This window comes from Vicugna pacos, chromosome 18, assembly GCF_048564905.1.
Source record: "Vicugna pacos chromosome 18, VicPac4, whole genome shotgun sequence".
NCBI lineage: Eukaryota > Metazoa > Chordata > Mammalia > Artiodactyla > Camelidae > Vicugna > Vicugna pacos.
Window position 1 is genome coordinate 22,208,683 of NC_133004.1, and position 23,391 is coordinate 22,232,073.

Here is a 23,391-nt window from a genome sequence, read left to right on the forward strand (position 1 = left end):
TATTTGCAGCTAAGGGGACACCAGCTGAGCCCTGGAACTGAAAAGCAGTGGATCAATCTTGATACCTGGTAGTGATCGCTAATATGTGTTGAGAATGTACCTCATTTAATCTTCACAACAACCTCAGAAAGGAGATGGTATTATTTACCACCCAAACATGGGAATCTCAAGTCAGAGTTCTCACTGGGAGCAAAGTTCTTGTTCTTGAAAACAAACATGAGCAGTGCTCTCTTCAGCAGCACATATACTAAAATTGGAACAATACAGAGAAGATTAGCATGGTCCCTGAGCAAGGATGACATGCAAATTCATGAAGCATTCCATATTAAAAAAAAAAGAAAAAAGAAAACAAATGTGAGCAGAAAAACAAATGGTGAGAAAGGTTGTCGAGTGGGTGAAGGTTTCTTATGGTCAAGCCACATTGTGGGATGGTTAGGTCCCCTCGTGGGGCGGAGCTTAGGATTTCACTTTATTCAGTTACTGCTGAATTGTAAAACCCATGAGGGCAAGGATGGCTGGGGTTGTTCACTCCCTGTCCCCACAACTGTCACAGGGTGCCTGGATCCTGTAAGCATCCCATGAACATTTTTAACAGGTATAAAACTAGCCCAACTTTTTTATATTCATATTCTATGAATTTTATCTTTTATTTTGTTTCCGGAAATTTACTTATTTATTTATGGGGGAGTTATTAGGTTTGTTTCTTTATATTTTAATGGAGGTGCTGGAGATTGAACCCAGGACCTCCGGCATGCTAAGCACGCGCTCTACCACTGAGCTATATCCGCGCCCCAAAACTAGCTCCTTGCGTACCTTTTTTCCGTACACCAGCATTCACTAGGAGCTGGAGCCCTGCCTGGCCAAGATCGCGCAAAGTGAAGCCATCTGCCGCAGGGCCGCGCTGCGGGCTGAATCCTTGCGATCCGGGACGCCGGGAGGGGGCACTCTGTGGCCCTTGGCCTCAGCCCCTCCCCACTCACTGGCTGGTCAGCGGACCCAAAGAGTCGGCCCTTAACAAACCCCTCCTAGTAGACGCTAGGTCCCGAAGCTAGCCTTCCCCGGGGACCATCTGCCGGCTAATATTTAACCCGGCCTCACTCCACATTATCCACAGGAGGGAAACCGGGGTGGGGTGGGGTTGGGGCAGGGGAGGTCACCTCCAAATCACCGCCTTCCGGGCCTCCGGCCTTTCATGTATCACCCAACAGTTCATGAGCACCTATTCTGTCTATTCATACAAGTCTTGAGCACTACTGTATGTACATTCACTTAAGATGTAATGAGCACCTACTCTGTGTCCATCTGCAAAACATGCCCTAAGCACCTACTATGTGCCAAGCACTGAGGATGGTGTGAGATCAAGACCCACGGGCCTCAGGCTCTGTCGGGGGACTGCGGCATTAAATACATGATTGAAGGAAAATTACACCTAGAGTCAGGTGCCTCACCTATAGAGGATGCTTTTCGTCTCTTGGGCTCCTCAAGGACAACTGCGAGGCGGCAGGGTTGGCCAACAGCAGGAGGGCTGTTTTTGAACCTGATTTGCCACCAGACGTCAGAACAGCAAGAAGATAACTGGGCAGGGACCCGGGTTGGCCCAAACAAAACACATTCAAGAACGCGAGTCTGGGGTTCAACCTCAGGAGGTAGAGATCAGCTTAGCCAGGTGCGGGTGCGGGCTTTCTCAATCGCGTGTCTCCACGCATTCCACTTCCTAACCGCCGGCACCGCGCTGGGCGCTGAGGGTCCAGGCCAGGGCCCAGGAGCGATCAGGGACCTCCGCGGCGCTCAGGCTGATGATGCAGGTTGTCCCAACTGCGGGGACCAAGTGGGGCCGGGCTTCTCGTTATTCCACCATAAGGGAAACTGAGGCAGAAAGCAAGGCGAGGACTAGCCTGACGTCGGACAGGACGGAGGGGCTGAGGCCGGCCTCGAACCCTGGCTCGCGCCGCCCTGAATCCGGAGTCGGGGCCTCTGCCCGCCGGGCGCTGCCCGCGCGTTCCTGGAACTGAGCTGGGCGGAGAAATCAGGGCCCGCGGAGAGGCATTCCTGCCGCCCTCCCCGCCGCCCGGGGCCGCGGGGGGCCTGGCCAAGGTGACCCCGCGGGAGGGAGGCGAGGGGCCCCCGCCCCCTCAGCCTCCGCGACCTCCTCCATCTTCCCGGTCTTCGGGGCTTTTCCTCTGGGCCCGCACGCCCTCCCTCCGGTCCTCCGCGCGCCGCTCCCTATCTGGGCTTCCCCGAGGGCGGGCCGTTCCTCCCTCCGCCACCCCCAGGCCACCTCCGGGCCGTGTCCTAGCGCTGCCCTCGGGCCGGGGGCGGAGCCGCGGGGGGGACCCAAGGATGGGGCCGAGAAGGACGCGCGCCACTCGGCCGCGGCTTGGCGCCCCCTCTCTCCCGGTGTCGGCTCCCCAGGCCGCGCTGTACCCCCTCCCTCCCCTCCCCCGGCCCAGCGCCCTCTCCCCGCCGCCCCCTCCCCCAGACGCGCACGCCCCGCCTGGCAGCTGGCGCCCCGGGCCTGGGGCCGCGGCAGCGAGAGGGGTTTGCTGGGAGGGCGGGAGGGAGGGAAGCAGCAGGGGGGGGAGGCGGGAGGGAGGCCGCCCCCCGCGCCCCTCCTTCTCCCCCTCCTCCGCGGCCCGCCGGTCCCTCCTCCCGCCGCCTCCCTCCTCCCTCCTCCCTCCCTCTCTAAGACATCCCCGCACGGCCCGGCCGCCGCGGCCACCTTCCCTGCCGGAGCTGCAGATGTGGCGGAGCGGCCGGGAGCCGGGCGGCCGTGCCAGGGGAGCCCGTGCCCCGTAAGCCTCGCGCCCTGGCCCCCGCCCGCCCGGCCCCCTCCCCTGCTCGCTCCCCCGCCGCCCCCTGACCGCCGGAGCCCGCAGCCGGGAGCCCGACCGCCCCCGCCTCCGAGGTAGGAAGCCCCCGGGCGTCGCGCCGTGGGGACGGGGACCGGGGGGGGGTCCTGGCCTGTCGCTCGGGGACTGCGGGACCTGAGGGTCGCCTCCCTCTCCCGCGTCAGCGCCTCGCCCCGGGCTATTGTGAGCCCTCGCCGGGGCCCCTGCGCTCGCTCCCTCGCTCGCTGGCTCGCGCGCTCCCTCCCTCGCCGGCTCCCCAGCCCTGTCCCTCCGTCTCTGTCTTTCTCCTCCCTCCTTCCCTCCCTCCGTCCGGAGGCCAGCCGAACCGCGGCCGGGCCACGGGCGGGAGCAAACTTCGGCGGGGAAGTTGGGCGACCGCCGTGGGGGTGCGCTGTGGGGTGAGAGGGGGGCCCCCCGGAGCCTGGGCACGAAGTTGTCTGGGGCAGCCGAGCAGCCAGCTCTTCCCACGCGTAGCTGTTTCTCGGACAAGGGTTGAAAGGTGTCTCCTCCCTGGTGCGGCGAAGTCTCCCCTTGCTGCCCCTGGCTAGCCCCGGCCTTCTTTGGGCCAGGGGAGGGAGGCGTCCCTGGGGGTCAGGACTGGGAGCTGGCGTCCTGTCCAGCACTTGTTCCTCCCCTGCTGTCTGGGTGCAAGCAGAAGGGCCTGACAGAGTGGCAAGGACAGGGGAACCCGCCTAGGGGAGGATCTGGAGGGGGCGGGAGGAGGGGGCGAGGCAGGTGCATCCCAAAGGAGGGAGATGCCTGCGTTCTGCTTCCCAGCAGGCCCCCTGGGATGGGGCTGGAATCCAGGCTGGCACCTGGAGGCCCTGGCACACTGCCCTACCCAGCCGGGTACTCAGGCCACAGCAGGGCAGCACGCCGCCTGTCTGCCTGCCCAGGAGGGCCCGCCTGGCCGGCCACCCTGGGCAGTGATGGTTGCAGGGAGCTGCCCAGCCCTGCCCTGGGGCTTGGGAAGCGGGAAGGGATCCTGGGAGGAGCCCTGGGCCCCCAGCCATCATAGCCCAGGATCTTGGCTCTGAAGGGAACGCTTGACACTGAGGGGGCAGCCAGGCCAGCTGGGGACCTGGCCAAGGCCTGGGCTCCCGTGGTTCTTCGTCTGGGCCAGGCACAGGGCCTGAGCTGTGGTCCTTGGAGGCAGCCATCTGAGGGTCCTACATGCCTGGTCCTGGCATCCTGGAGGGAAGGTGGGGCTTAGCCAGCAGCTAGGGAAGACAGGAAGACATTATGCTGCCCAGGGCCTTCCTCAGCCCCCAGGCTTAGGGAAAGGGAAACTGTGCCCACCCGCCCAGCCCTCCCCAATTCCCGCACCAATGCCACAGTGCCACAGCTGTTCCAGCCCAGCCCACACATCCTTCTCCAGAACCTCAGAGCCTCCCCTCTGCTCCTCCTTCTCAACCCTGTGGGCCCAGGCTGGGCCTCCCAGCTGGCCTGGCCCGCACTGGGGGAGGGGCTGCACCTGGGGGCCCCTCCCAGGACACCCCTTTCTGAGCGCCAGCCCATTTCACAGCCCAGCCCAGCTTGGTTTAGCCCCATCTGCAGCCAGCCAAGCAGGAGGCAGTGCCAGGAGCTTGGGCACCATTTACGGGGGTTGAGGACCCCTTGGAAGCAGCCCTGTTTTCCTTAGCTCCTTCCCCTCCCCCTCCTTTCCGGAGCTGCCATTAGAGCTGACCCTCTGACCCCCAAGCCTGCCCGCCCTTCCCTGTCTGTGACCTTTGACCTTTGATGTTAAATCCCTCCAGCTGGGGCTCCTTGGCCCCTGAGTGACCCTAGTGCAGGACCTCTGGGGGGACTCTCCCTGCTTTTGGCTCTCTACACAGGGACACCTGCCAGTTCCTCCCTCACCAATGGGGAGGAGGTGCCCCAGGAAGCCAGACAGTGAGTCACCCCACTTCCAGGCACCACTGATTTTGGGGTCAGTGGCTTTGGGGGATTCGCTGGTGATGGGCCACAGCCTGGAGGGTGAGTGGGGAAAGCCCCAGGCCTGGGAGTCTGATGTCCTGGATTTGACTTTTGGCTGCGCCACCACCAACTCCCAAAGATCCTTGGATCAGGATCCTCCCCTTTCTGGGTCTCAGTTTCCTCATCTGTAAAGTCAACAGTTCAGACAGGGTGAGCTTCCTGAACTGCAGAGTCCATGAGAAGGCTGAGGAGGGGGGTGTGGGTGCTGAGAGGGGGCTAAGGCCAACAAAAGCCAACTCTCAATTATCTGTGGGTGTAGCCAGTATGAATAACTAGATGCCACAGACATCCAAAAACCTCATTTTAAACAATCATGTGAACTGAGTACCCCCAAAGCTTTTGTTGTTTCTAAAAAGCCCAGCTGCAGATGGGTAGCCACAGTGATGTCTTCTCCTGCCTGGGCTCTCCTCCTTGCTGGGATTGCCTGGGGAGGCCAACAGGGCAAACTGGCCTGTGGGAAGACAAAGCTCTGCCGGGGTCCCTCCTTGGGGCTTGTCAGGGGGCCTAGACCCCTCTCAGCACCACCTTGCTGCCCTCAGTTCCTTCTCGCCTCCTTGCCTGGCCTGGCCTTGGCCCAGGCCATGGGAGTGTCATCTGCCACCTGATCCTCCCAGGGTCTGAGCTGTGGTATAGAAGGAAGAATGTGTTTTCCTGACAACATTTTCCCATGTGCATTTCCATCTACCCCGACTCGCCTGGAATCCGAATTTCCCACTTGGGCGAGGGGGCGGGGACAGTGCCAGGCAGAGTTTGGGGCAATCCCAGGATGAGGGAGGGTGGCGACAGCTGTGGCTGAGGGACCAGATGTGGGACTGGGGCGTGCATTTGAGCTCTTTGTGAGGCATTTGGGGTGGGGTCCCCTGGCTCTGGGAGGCACGCTGGGGGTGCAGGGAGACGGCTGCTCCTGGCTCTCTCCTCCAGTGCAGGATGCCGCCCCAGGGTCCTGTGTCTCAGGGGAGGCTGAAGCGGCCCCTCACCCAAGTGGGAAATTCGGTTCAGACTGCGGTGGAGAGGGCTTGAGCTGGGTGGTATGGAGTGGGGGTGGGGGAGTCTGCCTTTTCTGAGGCTGTATAGAAGCCTTCCTCTATTCAGTTATTGTCATTTTATGTTTCATACAGATGACTGAGGCCAGAGGGGTGACCCCTGGAAGGTACTGGGTAGTCCTCTCTTCACCCAGATAAGCACCCTTCTCAGAGATAGGGGGCATCCCTGGCTGGTGAGGAGGGACTTTGGGGCCAGCCAGAAGAGGTGACTCTCCCCCGCCCAACCTACCAGGGCTTCTGAAAGGGTCCTAGAGATGGGCCATAGCCCAGACACGAGTCAGGGTTCAGCCCTCTGAGAATGCTGGGGCCAGGCAGGGATGGCATACTCAGCCTGCCGCCAGCTCTGGGTGTGGAAGACCACAGCTTTTGCAAAGCCCTTGGGACACGTGTGCCTCAGCCCCACCCTGGGGGCAGGGACTCTGCACTTTCAACCAGGACCTCTAGTGCTTTACTGATCAGCTGGGGTTGGGGTGACTCTGACGCCTGGACAGGAAAGGACTTGCTGAGGGGGTGAGGGATGGGGAGTGTCTTATCCAGGGGCACAATCTGGGGTAGACCCAGATTTCTCTCCAGGCTCCAACTTCACCCTGTAAATCCCTGCTGTCTCTCCAACTCATACAAATGCCAGCTTAGGTCCCCGGGGCATGGGAGCAGGGGAGGTAAAGTGGGTCAGGGGACAGAGAAGCACAGGAGGAACGCCTCTAACAACTGCCTGAGAAAATCAACAGGATGCCTTCCGATGGCCGTGCAGGCACTGACATCTGTCATCTGTCACTTGCTATATTAGCCTTATGAGAGAGACCCCTTGATCCCTATTTGACAAATGAGGAAACTGAGGCTCAGGATGGAAAAAGGCCAACGGGCATCTGGGCCTGAGTTCCTGGCTCTGCTATGGCTAGGGAGGGTGGGGGTGAGGTCTCATGGCCAATTTCTCAGCCTGGCATCAGGAGGGAGCCTGCTCTTGAGGGGAGCCCCAGCTGGCCCGAGCAGCTGCATGCCCTGGGCCCCGAGCCTCCATCCTTTCCCTGGCACTGATCCTCCCAGCCTCAGCTCCAGGTTTCTCCAGCGGGGCACCAAGGCCTGGCCCTGCTGTGCATGGATCCCCAGCCCTCTTTCCCAGTCCAGCTCTGGGGCTGTGGAACCCTTCCAGGGGAACTCTGAGAAACTCCACACAGTCTACTCCCAGGGAACCCTAGAGGTCGGACCTGCGTCCTGGTTGGGCTGTGTCTCTTCAAGCTCCTCCGGCTGGGCAGGATAGAGATCCTGGCTCTGGGCATCTTGAAGAGCAGGGAGCTCTGGCTCTCTACTCCCTCTCCCCTCCTCAGATGGGACAGAGGGTCTGGTTAACTGGTAGCCGGGATGGGAGGGGCCTGGGGGGCACAGAGATGGTTGGTGATTCCAGTGGGAGAGGACTTCCCATCTGCTCCAGATGCCCCTGGGGGGGGGATGGGCAGCTGGGCCTGAGGCTCTTGCAGCGCTGTAACTGGGGGGAGGCTGAGGCTTCCTTAGGTCCTTTGTCTTCCCTGAAGGAGAGGCCAGGTAGTACCCACCATAGGGAGGGCCCGACATGCACAAGCGTGACCTGCACATGCACACGTACTGTTGCTGTGGCAGATGGTTGTCTGGGGAAGGGTTCAGACCCAGCCCCTGGCCCTCCTCTGGTCATGGCCAAGGGAGGTGGGAGCCCGCTGAGGCCCCAGGAGACTGCTGAGCTGCCCGGTCTGCCCTGGGAGCCTCCAGGGCTCTAACACTTGCAGGTTAGAGCAGGCTAGCACCCTACTGGGACCTGGGGGTAAGGAGGTGGGGGCCTGGTGACTGAAGCTCAGAGAGTTCAGGGCTTGGCCCAATGTCATTTGGGGTCAGGGAGGGACAGAGGGGGACCAGAGCCTAGGGCTGTCTGGCCCTGACCCCTGAAAAGTGTCAGTTTAGCCTGGGAGTCCTCCCAGCTTCACCACTGCCCCCCGTCCTCTGCATGGGCCTGACATGGGGGCAGCTGTGTCCAGAGGAAGCCTCCCTCCCTTCCCCTCATCGTCCACCTGGGTCTGGCTGGCAAGTCCCAGCCTGCTTGGGCCATTTCTCCCCAGGGCCACTCCTTCCTGTGTCCAGACCCTCCCCCCTACAATCCCCATCACCACACTTCCAGGCTGACTGACCCAGAGCTGTGATGTCCCCCTTCCCCCAAGGCTGTGGGGCCCTCCATTGTGCTGCCTGTTCTAAAGTAACCCCCCCACTCCAGTGCTGCTGGCTGGCTGCCTGCCAGCCCCACCCTCCTCCAGCCAGGCCCCCCCCCACCCCCTCCTAGTGGACACCCTGAATGGTCCTGTGGGCCCTGGGCCCCAAGGGCCTGGAAGAGGCCAGGCTTGCAGGGCCCTTCCCAGTGGGTGTTTCCTTTGGGTTTAGAGGCTGCCCTGGGTTCTGGACTTGCTTTGCTGCCAGGATTGGACGAGCAGGGGAGAGACAGGGGTGGCTGGGAAGAGGGCGTGAGGGTGGAGTCCAGAGTTTGTGCCGGAGCCCCTGCTGGGCCTGGTCTTGACCAGCTGTTCTGGGCCGGCTCTGTGCCAGGGCTGGGTAGGAGTGGCAGAAGATGAAAGTGGAGGAACTTGGCCCTTCTGGTCATCCCGCTGACCATGGTGATGCTGACCACCTCACCCTCACTGTCCAGGTCTCCCCCTGGGTCCCTTGCCCCAGGCAGGAGGCATCTGTGTCAGGGTTCAGGCCCTGCGTCTCGGGCAAGCCACTTACCTCTTTGGGCCTTAAGCCCCCCACCACCTCACCTGGCTGGTGGGTACCACCAGTGGATCACTCACTCACTCAACAAACATTCACTGAATACCAAGTTTTCAGGAAAAGTGAAAGGCAGGTGTGATGGTGCCATTAGGGGAGTGGTTTGGATGTTCAAGCTCTGATCCTATGCTAGGCCAGCCCCCTCCTTTTACAGATGGGGGAAAACCAGAGTCTTGCCCACAGCAAATCAGAGCAGGCCTGGTTATCTGGCTCTGAGTCCCCAGCACTTCCTGTCGCTGCCCAGTTCACTCTGATGGGAGGAGTGGGCTCAGTGTGGGGCCCTGGGAAATGGGGCAGCAGTCTACTCTGAGGCCCCAGAAATATCCCTGCCTGCTCTAGGCCTCACTTCTTGGAAAGAGCTCTGAATGTCGGGGGCAGGGGGCAGTGCATGTGATGCTCTGTGCGCAGGGAAGGGCACCTAAGGCATGCTCAAGAGCTGGTGACATTGTGGCGTTAGTAATGTATTAGCCAGGACTTGGACCCAGGGAGAGTGTGGCAGGCAGCACAGGGCCACTGCAGGGCTAAGGAGGCTGCCCTCAGCAGTGGGGGACAGAGACAGGTCTTCTGCTCATCTCTCAGCTACCTGGAAGAACAGCCCATGTACAGCTGCAGGAGGCAAGGGCCAGAGAGGTTGAATCAGGGAAGACTTTCTGGAGGAGGGGATGGGACAGGAGTGGCAGCCGGAGGAGAATACAGAGCCATTGGAGGTAGTGAGGTAGGAGCTGGCACCCTAGAGGTGCACATCAATTAGGCTGGCAGGAGGCAGGGAATCCTAAGAAAGGAGATCCTGAAGGGGATAGCCTCAAGACAAGAGACTGAGCTAGAAAGGAAGATGGCGTTCTTCTGTATAGAGCACTCCATAGCTCCCCAATGACCTCCAGGCCCTGGCCCAGTCTCCTTCTCTACTGAATATAGGCAGGTTTGTTGTGGGTCAGTTGGGGCCACACCCCCAGGCCTCTGCACTTTTGGGCACAGAAAGAATGTGGGCTTTGGAGCCTAGAGGTGAATCCAAGCTGTGCTATTTATAAGCTCTGTGACCTTGGCAGGTAACTGAACCACTCTAGGCCTTGGTTTCCCCACCTGGAAGAGGGGGGAAACAGCACCTAATTCACAGGGTCGGGAGGATGAATGGAGATGGCGCGTGGGAGGCATGCTGGCCATTCCTGGCCCGCAGAACTTGTGAGGGCCCGATGGCTCCCTCTTCCCCAAAGCTTCACCTCATGTCCACAGAGCCAACTTGGATCTATCCCCCCCGGCCCCGCCATAGGAGCAGCCCACTCTTGACACTGATCACCTCCGTGAAGTCTGGCCCCCCAGAACACAGCAGAGCGCCTGGTGTTGGAATGCATAACTGAGCGGTTGGTAAATGAGGTGGAGGGAAGGAACAAAGTCCAGAGCCCGCCTGGCCCACCTCCTGCTCTCTGAGTTGGCAGGTACTGTCCACTGTGGGCTTTGTCCCTGTCCTGGGGCAGCAGGAGAGGTGGGCCATGAGCAGTGGTCCCCAGGACTCGGGAGGTACTCCTAGGGTCATCCTGCAGTCCAGCAGCCAGGCTCAGTGTGGAAAGCCCAGTGTTTACTTCTCTGTGGAGACCAGGTCTCATCCCCGCTCCCACCCATAAGCCGAGACCCCTCGGTCCGGGACCCTGATGCTGCTTACCTGTCATGTCCTGTGTGTGCCGTGTGTGTGCATAGATGTGGCACATATGCATATGCCTGTATGTCTGGGGGTGCCTTGGGTGCCCATCCATGTCCTGTGGGACACTGGCCAATGCCCTAGAGAGCTTGGGCAGAGTTCCCAGCCCTGCCCGCCCACTGCGGGTGGCAGTGCTGCCTGGCAGGGCCTGAGCTGCCTGTGCCTAAGCCTAGCTGGGTGTGTACCCCTGTCTGGCTCCCCTGGTGCTGGCCCCTCCCAGGGATTTGGGCGGCCTGGGCCCAGCCCTTCCCTCCCTGCCCGCCACCCGGCTGGCCGTGGGGGCTGCTTGGCGGGCTCGCCTCTGGCTGAGGCCCAGGTGCAGGAAGTGCTGGTAGCCCCACGCACCACCTCCCCCCAGAAGCTGGGCAGACAGGAAAATACCAGACATAGTTGTGCAAAGGTGGCTGCAGGCAGGCAGGCAGCAGGGGGTGGGGGCCGCTTTGATGGGCCTGGAGCCACCAGGCCAGGGAGGCCTCTGTGCCAGGCTGGCCCCTGAGTCGGACAGGTGCTCATGCCTGTGTAAGTGCACATGTCTGGGCTTGGCCCATGTGTGAGCCTCCCACCCCCACCGCCGTCCCCCCAGCCTAGAGTCACTCTGCTGGCATCAGGGAAGGAAATGTAGCTCCCAGGAAGCCTGTGAGGGGCATGAGGGAGCCAGCTGCTTCCCTTCCAGCTTCAGTGCTGCCTGAATTATCTGGCTGACCTTGGCAGGCAGAGTTCTTATGTGGGGCACCCCCAGCCCAGGGCCAGGAACAAGAATCCTCAGGGCTACCAGTTGCTGGCACCTCCTGTGTGCCAGGTGCCAGGCCAGCTTGCCCTGTGGGATACCCCGAATCTCCACACTGTGAGCTGGCACCTTATCCATGGGGACCTGGTAGCCTGACTCTGGGTAGCTCTCTCTAAACATGCCCAAGTGAGGATTCCTGGCACGCGCTCCTGCTTAGGTGCTGCCCAGCTGGGAGCTTTCCCGAGACCCCCATGGCTTAAAGCAGAGAGCTCAGCCCTGGCTGGGTCACCTGGGGGCCCCTGCAGTCTCACCTGGGCAGGGTCTGCACTCCAGGGGATCTGGGGGAGGCCCCTGGTGCTGGCTGAACACCCATCTTGGGGTAGGGGAGGGGTCTGCTTTCCAAGGGAGAGGTTCCCAGGGAAGGCGAACCCCTCACTCTTTCAGGAAGTGCTGCCTGCACTGGCTCCTCTCCTGGGACCTGCTTGAGCTGAGGCCTCAGAATAAGCCTCTCCGCTGGGTCCTGGGAGGAGGCCTGCTCCTTCCAGGGCTGCTCAGAGGCTCTCCAGGGCCTCCCAGCGCTCTTTTCTTTGATGCAGTCAGGCTCTGGAACGTGGCTAGAGTCAGCTGTGGCCACTCCACAGGATAGCAGAGGCCTGTGGCTCTCTGAGGGGCACCAGCTTGTCTAGTTACACACTCAGCTGAAGCACAGGTGCTCCGAGTTGTTGATGAGACTGTATGTCTGTGGGTACAGCTAGGAGGGCCATTCCCCACTCTGCTGTCCTCAGCCCCAAACTGGCCAAAGGCTGGGGGACTCAGCAATGGTGACAACTGATTCACAAGTTTGATTAAGCACCTACTATGTGCCCAGTACTGTTCTAGGTGCTGAACATTACGTACTAATGGAAAACACTAAGTAATCATTGGATGTGCATCATTGTATTTGATTTCTCCCCAAAATGCAATGGGAGGGCGTATCATACTATTATTATCCTATTTTAGAGACGAGGACAATGAGGCTCAGACTGGGAGGTGACTTGCCCTAAGTCACATGGGCAGGAAGTGGCAGAGCCAAGCAGAGACCCAGGTGGTCTGACCCATATTGGAGCCCTGCGCTGCTGCCTGGTCAGGAATGGGGGGGTCCTGAGATGAGGCCTGCCCCTGCTTCCAGCCCCCATGGCTGGGCGGCTGAGAAGGGTGGAGCTCTTGGCTAGAGCAGGGAGCCGCAGCGGTTCCCAGGAATGCGGGGCTGTGGGGCCGTTTGCTTTGGCAGCATATCTGCCCTCAGCTCTCCAAGCCTCCCTGTGGGCCCCCTCCCAATCGGCCCCTCCAGCGCCCACTCACTGCCTGCTGCCCCTTCTAGGCTCTGCACCTAGCTCCCATAAACCCCTGGGCAGAGAGGGGGTGGGAAGCCACAGCCCCTTTGCCTGCCCCTCCCCACATCCATGGGCACAGGACGGGCTAATGGTGAACATGCTCACCTGGGCTTGAAACTCAGCTCAGCCAGAGAAGCTGTGTGACCCTGGACAGACCACTTAATCTCCCTGAGCTTCAGGTTTTGCACCTGTAAAATGGGGATGAAATAGCACCTGCCTTCACAGGTACGTTGTCCGACTACCTACAACTGGCAGTTGGTACCATGGTGGTGATATTCAACCAGTTTCCAGTCCCCAGCTTGCCACGCAGTTGTGTAACCTGAGCCCATGCCCCTCCAGCCCTGCTTCCCCACCTGTAAGACCAATATGCTGATAATACTGGTCCCTGTATCGGACACAGAGTACCCTCCCAGCAGGTGGGAGCAGATGGGCACAAGGGAGGCCAGGGACTTGCTTCTGCTTTCCATTCGATAGCAAGATAGCCACATGGGCTTTTGAGAGTACCGCCTGGGCCCTTGTCCCCAAGTCCTAGGCCAGACAGGCCACCACTGACCAAAGGGCAGTTTCAGGACTACCCCAGGAATAAGGGGTGTGCCTCTTGTTGCCCTGACAACACTGCTATACTGGCTACACTCACCTGGCCCCATGCTGCTACTGGGTGGGCAGAGAGGGCCCCCATCTTACAGAGGGCCCTGTCCTGTTTCAGCCAAGAAGACTCTTGAGTGCTTCTCAGGGGGGTGTGCCAAGCCCACTCCCTCCAGCCACACAGGAACACCTCCAGGCTCAAGGCCAGCCGGCAGCCCTCTCCTACACAAGGAGGAGGGTCTTTGTCCAGAGCAGATTCCTGCCTGCTCCCATTGGCCTGGTGACCTTGAACCTCAGTTTCTCCATCCGTGCGGCAGGGAAACCAACCGCAGCCACTCACAATAATGGCTTTAGAGTGTTCAGAGAATTCATAGACGGTGCCTGGCACATGGTAGGTGTTTAACGGATGGTGACTCCCCGCTCTCGGCTATGCGTTCCACCCTACGCCGCAGTACGCTAGCGGAGGCTGTGCCTTCTCTGGGCCTCAGTTTCCCGGAAGGTTCGGCCCGCTGGCCGGTAGGGGGCCGGCCCCGCCCCGCGCTCGCCCCGCTGGTCTGCTGGGGGTGGCGGGTGGGGGGGGCTGTGGGCCAGGCCTCCAGGTAGGGCCGGGGGCGCTGCAGCTGGGGGCCGTCTGCGCGCGGCCGGCGGGCGCACAATAGCAGCCATTGTCTGTGCTCGGCCGGCAGGCGGGTGCGGCGGGGCGGGTGCCGGCCCCCGAGGGCCAGCGCGGCCCACCCTCGGGGTGACCCCGCCCCGCCCCCGCCGCCCTGGTGGTCCCCGCGCCGCCCCTGCGCACTCTCGTCCCGCGCCGCTTCCTCCCGCTCCCTCCGCCCTAATTAGTTCCTTTCGCAGCTGGAGCAGCGGCGCCCGGCAGCTCGGCCACCTCGGCGCCGCCTCCCCGCCGCCCCCGCGCTCCGGGACCGCACGACCCTGAGAGCGAGCAGGGCGCTCATCGCGTCACATCGCGACCAGCGGGAAACTGAGACTCCCAGGGGGGAGGGACTCCGCGCAGTATCCAGTGGGCATCCGCCCACTACGGGCTCCTTTCTGCTTAAGAAACTTGCTTATATTCTTAGCAAGGCAGGTCACCCTCCGGAGCGTTCCTGCCCTTTCCTGGAAGACGACACCGAGTGTCCACCTCCCCACCATCTGGTTGTCTTGAGCGCCAAATCAATCGGGTGATCGCTGGTTGGCCCGCTTCCGGAAGTGAACCCAGCGCCAGTCCCAGGGTTCCAGGCCAAGTCCCCACTCTGGGCCCGGAAGGCCCAGGAGAATATGACCCTGACTCTGGCCTGCCCCACTTCACTTCACCCAGCCCAGGAACAAAGAGCAGAGCCAGAGCCCAGAGCTGACCACTGCTGGCTCAGGGATTGGAGGTGGGGGGCCGACAGGGACACTTTAAGGTTGGCCAAGGTCAGAGCAGGATTGGGGATCATAGGCGTCTTCCCCTTGGGGTGGGACCGCCATGAGGAGGAAAATCTGGGTGGGGCCAGCCTGGAGTGGGAGAGTGCTGGGAGCTGTGGGCTTTTGGGGTGGGCTCCTTCCTTTCCCAGGAGTGGGGAGGCTGGGCCTCCTGGCTGGGCTCTGGCTTCCATTAGAATGAACCCCTATTCCCAGGGCAGAACCCGGTGGCAAGAAGTGGGGGTGGGGTGGGGTCTCTGGGGAATGGGCCTGCTGATCAAGGAAGGTGCTGGAGTTCCCTCCACCCCACCTTGGGCCCCAGACCCACCCCTGGGAGACTCTTTTTGGGGTCGTCCCTAGTTCTGGGCTGAGGCAGTGCCTCCTGCAGAACTTCAAAACAAGGTGGCCCATGGCTCCTTCCTGGCCCCCTCTGGGGGGGGGGGCAGCGGGCAGGTGCCAAAGGATGTTACTTGGGCAGTGAGAGTCTATGTTAGTCTGAATTCCCAGTTCCCAAACCATCCTGCCCTTGAAGGTCAGGTGGGGCAGAGGCTGTGGGGAGGCCTGTGGCCCTAGGCCAGCTGAAGGACCAGGCCACCAGCCCTTCCTGGCTCCTGAATTCTTAATCAGCATAAATATTTACTTCCTTCCTCCCTTTCCAGGCTCCCAGCACAGAGGACCTTCAGGGAGGTTGGACTGGGCCTGTGTCTAAAAATAAACAGGTGGAAGGACAGGCAGATACACAGACAGACAGACATAACTGGGGGGGGGGATGTCAGGCAGAGGGCAGCTCCCTACTCAGCTAGAGAAGAGTGGAGGGGGCCCAGATCTATCCATCACTGTCACCCACCTGCCTGCCTGGGACTAGAGCTCCTAAGGGATAGGGTGGCAGTCTGGTCCCAGTCCTTCTGCATCACTGGGAACCCCTGGCCCATGCGTGGCCTGTGGGCAAATCCAAACAGATGTGTCAGCTCCCACTTGATGGAGTTTAACAGGGACAAGTCAAGTCACAGACCTGGGTCCCCTGGCCAAGTGCAGCCGCTCATGCTCTGATAATGCAGCCCGCTCCCCGGACTCAAGAGACTCCAGTGTCAGCCATGTGCTGAGATCTTGAGATGTTTCTTCAGAAGCAGAGGGTCCCAAGTGAGGGAGGGGACTGCTTTGTTCCCTGTGTACTTGGAGTGTCTTGGCAGAAATGGAGCTTGTTGGGGAGATGGATGAATCTGGATTCCGGGAAAGACAGGGAGTATCTTGTAGTGTCGGCTTGTTTGGCAGATAGATTTTCAGGGTGTGAACATCTCAATTAAACACAAGGAAACACCGTTGCCCAGCATGTGAGAAGGTTATTGCTGTAAAAAGAGACTGAATTTGGAATGACCATTTGAGCTTGCTCTTGGGTCATTTATATGTGAAGAAAATTACACCACTGAGAAATTCTAAGAAAGTGGTGAAAATTCACCACTCAGAATAAAAGGATATTATCACCAGTGAAAAAATTACATATGTCTGTATTTTACTAACCACCAGACAGCTGATCACCTCCCTGGCTGGTCTGGCTGGGCCACAGTCCCCAGCTGCCCCCTGGTGGCGGCCCAGAGCCCTCTGGCTCCCCTTATCTGCGGGGCCCTCTCCTGGGACCGCCCCTGGGAGGCAAGGCCACCTCTGTACACCCAACCCTTGGGGCCAGACCAGGCTTTGCACAGGGCACAGCCCAGTAGGCACTCTAAGGGCCACCTGGGAGGACACTTTGTGCTCTCCTGGCCTGGTTCTGAGTCTTCCTGCTCACCCTAGGTATGTGTACCAGGCATGACTTCCCATTCGGTCAGAAATGACCTTTGGGACCTGCCTGGTCAATTCCAGGGAGAAGATCTGGCCTTGATTCTGATGGCTCTGCCACTTCCTAGCTCTGCAACTTGAGGTAGCATTTCTAAAACTCTGGTCATGGCAGAATGGACTCTATGAACTTTGCTACCCAGAAAAGTCTCGTGGGAAGTGGGTGAGTTAGATCTGGCTCGGTGGTTGGCTCTCTGTGATGCCTGCGTCCAGGGCCACTCAGAGTCTACCCAGGAGACAACTTTCACACTACCCCACACCCACGGCCTCTCTGCTCCGGTGGGCTTCAACAGGTGCAGCCCGAGGAGGAGGCTGGGGCCACAGTGTCACAGCACAGCTCCTGTCCTCTCCCAGGTTCCTGCCTGAATACCAGTTTGGGAGCCCCTCACTGCCTACTGCCACCCCCACTCCCAGCCCCTATCACCATGCACTCCTTGGACGAGCCGCTCGACCTGAAGCTGAGTATCACCAAGCTCCGGGCGGCGAGAGAGAAGCGAGAGAGAACACTGAGTGCAGTCCGGCACCGAGCGCTGCACAGGGAGCTTGGCCTGGTGGATGACAGCCCCACTCCGGGCTCCCCAGGCTCCCCGCCCTCAGGTACTGCGTCCTGGATAGGGCAGCGGTCTCTGAGCCCTGGAGATAGGAAAAACATCCCAGGTGTGTCCACCAGGACATAGTCACAGCCCCTCTCAGCCTCACTTAGAGAGCCCCCAAACTCCCTGGATCCTTCCAGCAGTTTATCTTTGGAGGTGCCACTGTCCCCAGGAGGAGGGAACTGACTTGCCCAGCTCATGAAGCTGCCAGGGCAGAGCCAGGATTCAGTGAGGCCTCTGGGAGGATTTGGAGGAGCTGGTAAGGGGCAGTGGGGGATTCACAGGTAGTAACAAAAGGCCCTTTGACCCAGGGAATGCGGCTGGTCAGCCAGGCTATTAGAGACTGGGGACCGAGCCCAGCAGATACTTCTCAGGGTGTGCTCGGGGCTCAGGCCTCCTGCCCCACCTCCGGTGGACCCTGAGAACCAGACCTACCACATCTGAGCTGGAAGGCTCTGGAAGCAGCCTAAACCTCTCATGTTACAGAAAGGAGCACTGAGGCAGAAAGGGGCCCAGGAAAAGTTAGAAAGTTCCCTTCCTGACAGTGTGACGGGAAGCCAGGGGCCTTGGGTTCAAGTTCCTCTTCAGGTTAGCCTGTGTGCCAGCCCATTCCCATCTGTAAAATGTCCCCATCTTCCCCAATGGCCAAGCTCTCACTATGGCACAGGGCACATCTGCCAGTTGTACAGGCTCTGCTCAGATTCTTGGGTCCCAGGGTGGCCCAGGGAGGGGGAGCATGGCGTGGCTGGTGTCTGCTTCCAGGGTCACAGTGGAGGAGTCAGGCAGGAGGGTCTGGCCCCCCAGGACTCTTGGTTCTGGGGTCCCTGACTCATGCCTGTCCCCTAGGCTTCCTGCTGAACCCCAAGTTCCCTGAGAAGGTAGAGGCACGCTTTTCAGCAGCCCCTCTGGTGGACCTCAGCTTGTCGCCGCCATCTGGGCTGGACTCCCCCAATGGTAGCAGCTCGCTGTCCCCTGAGCGCCAGGGAAACGGGGACCTGCCTGCAGTGCCTGCCGGCCCGGTAAGGAGGGGGCAGTAAGGAGGGGATATGTGTCCTAGAGAAGGAAGGTGTATTCATCTCCTGGGCCTCCGTAACAAAGGACCACAAACTGGGTGGCTTAAAACAATAGAAATGTATTATTCTGGAAGCCAGAGTCCAAAATCAAGGTATTGACAGGGCCATGCTCCCTTCAAAGGCTCTGAGGGGGATCGTTCTTTGCCTCTTCCTGCTTTTGGCGGCTCCAGGCGTTCCCTGCCTTATAGGGGCATCCCTCCTACCTCTGCCTTCGCTGTCACACAGCCTCCTGCCCTGTGCGTCTGTGTACAAACCTCCCTCTTTCTCTTATGAAGACACCAGTCACTGGATTTAGGGCCCCTCATCTAGTCTGACCTCCTTTCACTTGATTACTGGTCTGCAAAGACTCTGTTTCTGTACAAGGTCTCGTGCACAGGTACCAGGGTTTGGGGCTGGGACATATCCTCCTGTGGGACACAGCTCAACCTGCCACAGGAAATGGGGGATGTGTGGGGGGTGTCTGGGTCCCCTGGTCCAATGGGCACTGACCAGCTTTGCCCCTGCCCTCCACCAGGACCTCCAGCCGCTTCGCTACCTGGATGGCGTCCCCAGTTCCTTCCAGTTTTTCCTGCCTCTGGGCTCTGGGGGTGCCCTGCACCTGCCTGCTTCCTCCTTCCTCACTCCCCCCAAGGACAAGTGCCTCTCGCCAGAGCTACCCCTGCCCAAGCAGCTGGTGTGTCGCTGGGCCAAGGTGAGTTGGGGCTGGGAAGAGGGGGGCAGGGTCCGGGGCGAGTGGCCCTACGAAGGTTCAGCACCCACCCTGGCCCCGCAGTGTAACCAGCCCTTCGAGCTCCTGCAAGACCTGGTGGATCACGTCAACGACTACCATGTCAAGCCCGAGAAGGATGCGGGATACTGCTGCCACTGGGAGGGCTGCGCCCGCCACGGCCGCGGCTTCAATGCCAGGTGAGGGAGGGCAAGAGGGGTGCGAGGGAGGGGGCTCGGGTATGCAGTGAGCTGAGCTGTTCTCCCCTTACCCGTGTCCTCCTGGGAGCAGGTACAAGATGCTCATTCACATCCGCACGCACACCAACGAGAAGCCGCACCGCTGCCCCACCTGCAGCAAGAGCTTCTCCCGCCTGGAGAACCTGAAGATCCACAACCGGTCGCATACAGGTGAGGGGTGGAGCTGGAGGGCGGGGCTGGAGGGTGGGCCAAAGCACACACCCCACTGCTCAGCGCCCCTTGCTGGGGAAGCCTCTCCCTCTGTGCCCTTGACACACACTCTCAGGGCACAGACTTGACTTCCTGTGTCACGTCTGGCATTGTGTTCATATGATGGTTGACTCATGCCACCTGTGACTGCAGACAGTATGTCCCCTTGCTCCTCACTGTGCTGTGTACCCCAGCACACAGTAGGGCCAGCACTGGCTGGCAGAGCTGTACACCTAATTTTAAATTTCCTAAACACTGGCGTTGAAAAAAAGTACAAAGAAATACATGATGAGATGAATGGTAATGATACATTTCCTTGAACCCAATATATTTGAAATGTTATTTTAATGTTAAAACATCGGAACATGAAAATTCTTCATCTCATAGGAAGTCTACAGATTCTGGCGTGCATTCTCCCCCTGGTGTCTGTTTTACACTCACAGTGCATCTCAGTTTGGACCGGCCACACTTCAAAGGCTCACAGCCTCACGTGGCTCTGGCCAGCCCTGGTCAGCAGCAGCAGCCGTTTAGTAAATCTGGAGCCATTTTGCTGAGTCAGGGCCAAGGGCAGTCGGCATTCACGCAGAGCTCACTGTGGGCTGTGCCCTAGTGGGTCTTCATGTAATTATCTGTCAAAGTCGGCGCTCTCATCACAGTCTGACACACGGGACCGAGTCCAAGGGCACACACACAGCCAGGCCCCAGGCTGGCTTCTCAGCGGCTATGCCCTGCTGCCCCCACCTGCAGTCAGAGCTCCTACCAGGTGCTGGGGACACTGCCTCCCAAATCAGACTGCCCGTGCTCTCAGGGAGATCTCGGTCTGGGGTGAGGGGCCTGGGGGCTCTTGGGTGGGTGGGTAAGGGCAGGAGACTGGGCTGCGTTGGCCCAGGAGGCAGGAGATTCCTCACACTGGCGCTGCCCTGCAGGCGAGAAGCCCTACGTGTGCCCCTACGAGGGCTGCAACAAGCGCTACTCTAACTCCAGCGACCGCTTCAAGCACACGCGCACCCACTACGTGGACAAGCCCTACTACTGCAAGATGCCCGGCTGCCACAAGCGCTACACGGACCCCAGCTCGCTGCGCAAGCACATCAAGGCCCACGGCCACTTCGTGTCGCACGAGCAGCAAGAGCTCCTGCAGCTTCGCCCGCCCCCCAAACCGCCGCTGCCCGCCCCCGACGGCAGTCCCTATGTCAGCGGGGCCCAGATCATCATCCCCAACCCTGCTGCCCTCTTCGGAGGCCCTGGCCTGCCCGGCCTGCCGCTGCCCCTGGCCCCTGGCCCCCTTGACCTCAGCGCCCTGGCCTGTGGCAACGGTGGGGGCGGTGGGGGTGGGGGGGGCATGGGCCCTGGGCTGCCCAGCCCTGTCCTGCCCCTCAATCTGGCCAAGAACCCGCTGCTGCCCTCGCCCTTTGGGGCTGGCGGACTGGGCCTGCCCGTGGTCTCCCTCCTCGCTGGCTCCGCTGGCGGCAAGGCTGAGGGGGAGAAGGGGCGTGGGGCGGTGCCGGTCAGAGCCCTGGGCATGGAGGGACACAAGACCCCCCTGGAGAGGACTGAGAGCGGCCGCTCCCGGCCAAGTCCCGACGGACTCCCCCTGTTGCCAGGCACCGTGCTGGACCTGTCCACGGGTGTCAACTCGGCGGCCAGCAGCCCAGAGGCGCTCGCTCCAGGCTGGGTGGTTATCCCACCGGGCTCCGTGCTGCTCAAACCAGCCGTGGTGAACTGAACCCATCCCAGTGGACAGCTACCACTTGCAGCCCAGCCAGCGGCTCCCAGCTCTACCCCCACAACCCCTGACGAACGGAAACTCTTCTGCGAAATAGCAATAATACCCTCCTGCCCTGGGGCCCGGTTGGCTGTGTCCCCTGGGCAGACACAGCCCCCGACAAGCTGGGCAGCTAGGATGGTGCTATGTCACTGCTTGTGTCCCGGGGGAATGGGGCCTGCCGGCCAGGGAGAGCTCTGCTCCTGGGTGCTGAGGTCGCTCACCTCTGGCCCTCCCCACCCTGCCCTCCACTTATCCCTAGGTCCCACTGGTCCCCTACTCTGGTGCTTCCCTCATCCAGTGGCCAACTGGGCAAGTCACCCTCCCTCCCTGCCTTGCCTACCTGCCAGCCACATCCCAGCAGTCAGGGTGGCACCTGCCTTCCCTGCTAACGTGGGCTCCCTCCCGTCCCTTCAGTGGTGAGCTGTAAGGAGCCCCCAGATCAAGGCTCTACCCCACACTGCCTAGCCTCACCAGGCCCCTGCTCTGGGGGCTCCTGACCCCTTTCCCTCTGGTCCACCCTCCAGAGGGAAAGCAAGACAGACGCAGGCCCTGGCAAAGCCACAGGAAGAAGCCACCGTACCCCTATGACAAGGAGCCTCCCTGCTACTAGAGGGAGGCCCGCTCTGCCAGCTGCCCCACTGCTGGCCAGCTGAAGCAGCTAGCACACTGCCTGAGGGTCGGCCCCTTCTCTGGGTTGGCCGACACTCAAAGTAATGGGCTAGCTGACCACTTATTTGCCGCTTCTCTGCTGGGCCTCCTCCCTCTGCTTTTGGGGAGCCCTGGGAGTGTGGGGAGTGGAGCCTTGAGCGGCAAGAGGTGGTGCCTGGACCCAGGGCCCGCCCAGCTCAGGGAACAGGTGGGGCTGGGCCTAGCCTGGGGCAGTGCCATCCTGCACAAGTGGCTACAGGGCGTCAGGACGGGAGGCTGGCTGGGGACCACCCCAGGCTGGGATATGGCTCCTGTTCTAGGGGTGCCAAGTCACAACCAGCTCCAGGCTGGTGCTGGGCAGGGGAGCTTTCTGGAGGCCATGGACTGAAGCCTGGAGCAGGGGAGAGCAGCCAAGGATGGTCACAGGAAGACCTAGCCCCTCCGCCTGGGAAGGGGAAGTCAGAGGCAAGAGCCTGGACTTGCAACGTGGCTTTTCTGACTGAGACTGTCCTAGGTGTCTCTCCTTTGCTCCCACCCTGCCTGCTCCCCCAGTGCAGGGGGCCAGAATGAGCTAAGGATGCTGGTGTTCCTGACCCACAGTCCATCCACTGTCCAGTCCCAGGGAGCTGGGCTCTCCCAGAGGCCCTGGAGAGGCAGTATGTACCCCAACCCTGAGCCCTTGCTGCTCCCTCCCCGGAGGTGGCCTGGTGCGTCCTGGGAGGTGTGGGCCTGGCCGTAGGGAGCTCTGGCTCGTAGGCCTGCCCTGTGCTTGGCTGCAGTAACCAAGCCCTCTGTTTCCCCATCTGCAGAACAAGGGAGCTGCCAGACAGCAGTGGGGTCCCTGGCAGCCTTGCGGTTCCAGGGTCCCCTCCATTCCTCTGAGCAGCTCTGCTGACCCTACCCTTTCCTGGACCGCCCTTCTGTCCCAGAGGGGTCACCCTGACCCGGCCCACTGTCAGGGCCTGGCAGTGCTGGCTCTGCCCTTCGAAGGGGCTGTGAAAAAAGCTGGAGGGAGCTGGTCTCCTTCCTTCACGCCCCACCCAGGACCCAGGCACCCCCACCCCAACTAAGGGCCTCAGGCCTTAAGTCCCCGTTGGGGTGAGGGGTTTGAGACTCGAGCCCAGGGAGCAGAGGAACAGGGCACTGGAAAGTGACATTAGCTCAGCATGTGACTCGGTGATAGACCAGGCTCAAAGGGGCCGGTGTATGTGTTGTTGTCAGTTTGTTGTTGCACATTCCAGGATATCAGTATTTTAACAGGTTCTAAGTGCCTTTCTATCGTAGCTTATGTTTTTCCTCCTCTTGGCTCCATTGCTGTTAGCATAGAGTTTAAAAAAAAAGAGAGATAAGCTAATGACTATAACAATATATTCCTCCATGTGAGAGGAAGTTTATAAAGAAACAATAAAAGTGAGTTACAAACATGGTTTGTCTTGGATGTGCAGGAGCTGGGTGACAAGACAGGAGACCACCTCTCACAGCCCCGTGCCTGGCTCTGGGGTCACCCACCCAGAGTGCAACACTGAGGCCCTGTTCTGAGGTTTCCTCCTGACCCCAGGGGCGCCACAACATGTCTGCTGCTGGGAGCTGGAAGGGAAGGGCAGGAGCGGGGTGGGTGCTGAGACAGAACACATTGTGGGTTCAGGCCCTTACCCGCCACTCCCTACTGTGACTTTGGTGAGGAGCTTAGCTCTGGGGGAGGCCAGCTCCCTGGCCTCAATGCAGAGAGGCTGGTGAAGGCTTCTCTTCCTCAGCCACACCCAGGGGTTCTCCCCCGAGATTACTGAGATGGTAGTGCCAAACCCAGCTCAGGGAAAGACAGCCTGTTCCAGAGCTTGGGGCCGGGGGCTCCATTCACCAGCTGGACGGGCAGGGGCAGACCTGAGGACGGT

The 23,391-nt window shown here is 60.6% G+C and overlaps 1 protein-coding gene and 1 non-coding gene across 2 annotated transcripts; both read left to right on the plus strand.

Annotated features, from left to right (window-relative positions):
- The first annotated feature begins 223 nt into the window (after window positions 1-223).
- On the plus strand, window positions 224-330 carry LOC116284153 (U6 spliceosomal RNA). The gene has a single exon (XR_004193914.1). It is a non-coding gene; the product is annotated as a U6 spliceosomal RNA (small nuclear RNA).
- A 2,498-nt stretch (window positions 331-2,828) lies between these two features.
- On the plus strand, window positions 2,829-22,921 carry GLIS2 (GLIS family zinc finger 2). Its single transcript, XM_072942593.1, has 7 exons — window positions 2,829-2,905; window positions 16,617-16,859; window positions 17,702-17,874; window positions 18,443-18,619; window positions 18,701-18,834; window positions 18,926-19,044; window positions 20,010-22,921. Exons 2-7 carry the CDS (start codon window positions 16,688-16,690, stop codon window positions 20,807-20,809), a joined length of 1,575 nt encoding a protein of 524 aa, XP_072798694.1. The 5' UTR covers window positions 2,829-2,905; window positions 16,617-16,687; the 3' UTR covers window positions 20,810-22,921.
- The last annotated feature ends 470 nt before the right edge of the window (window positions 22,922-23,391 follow it).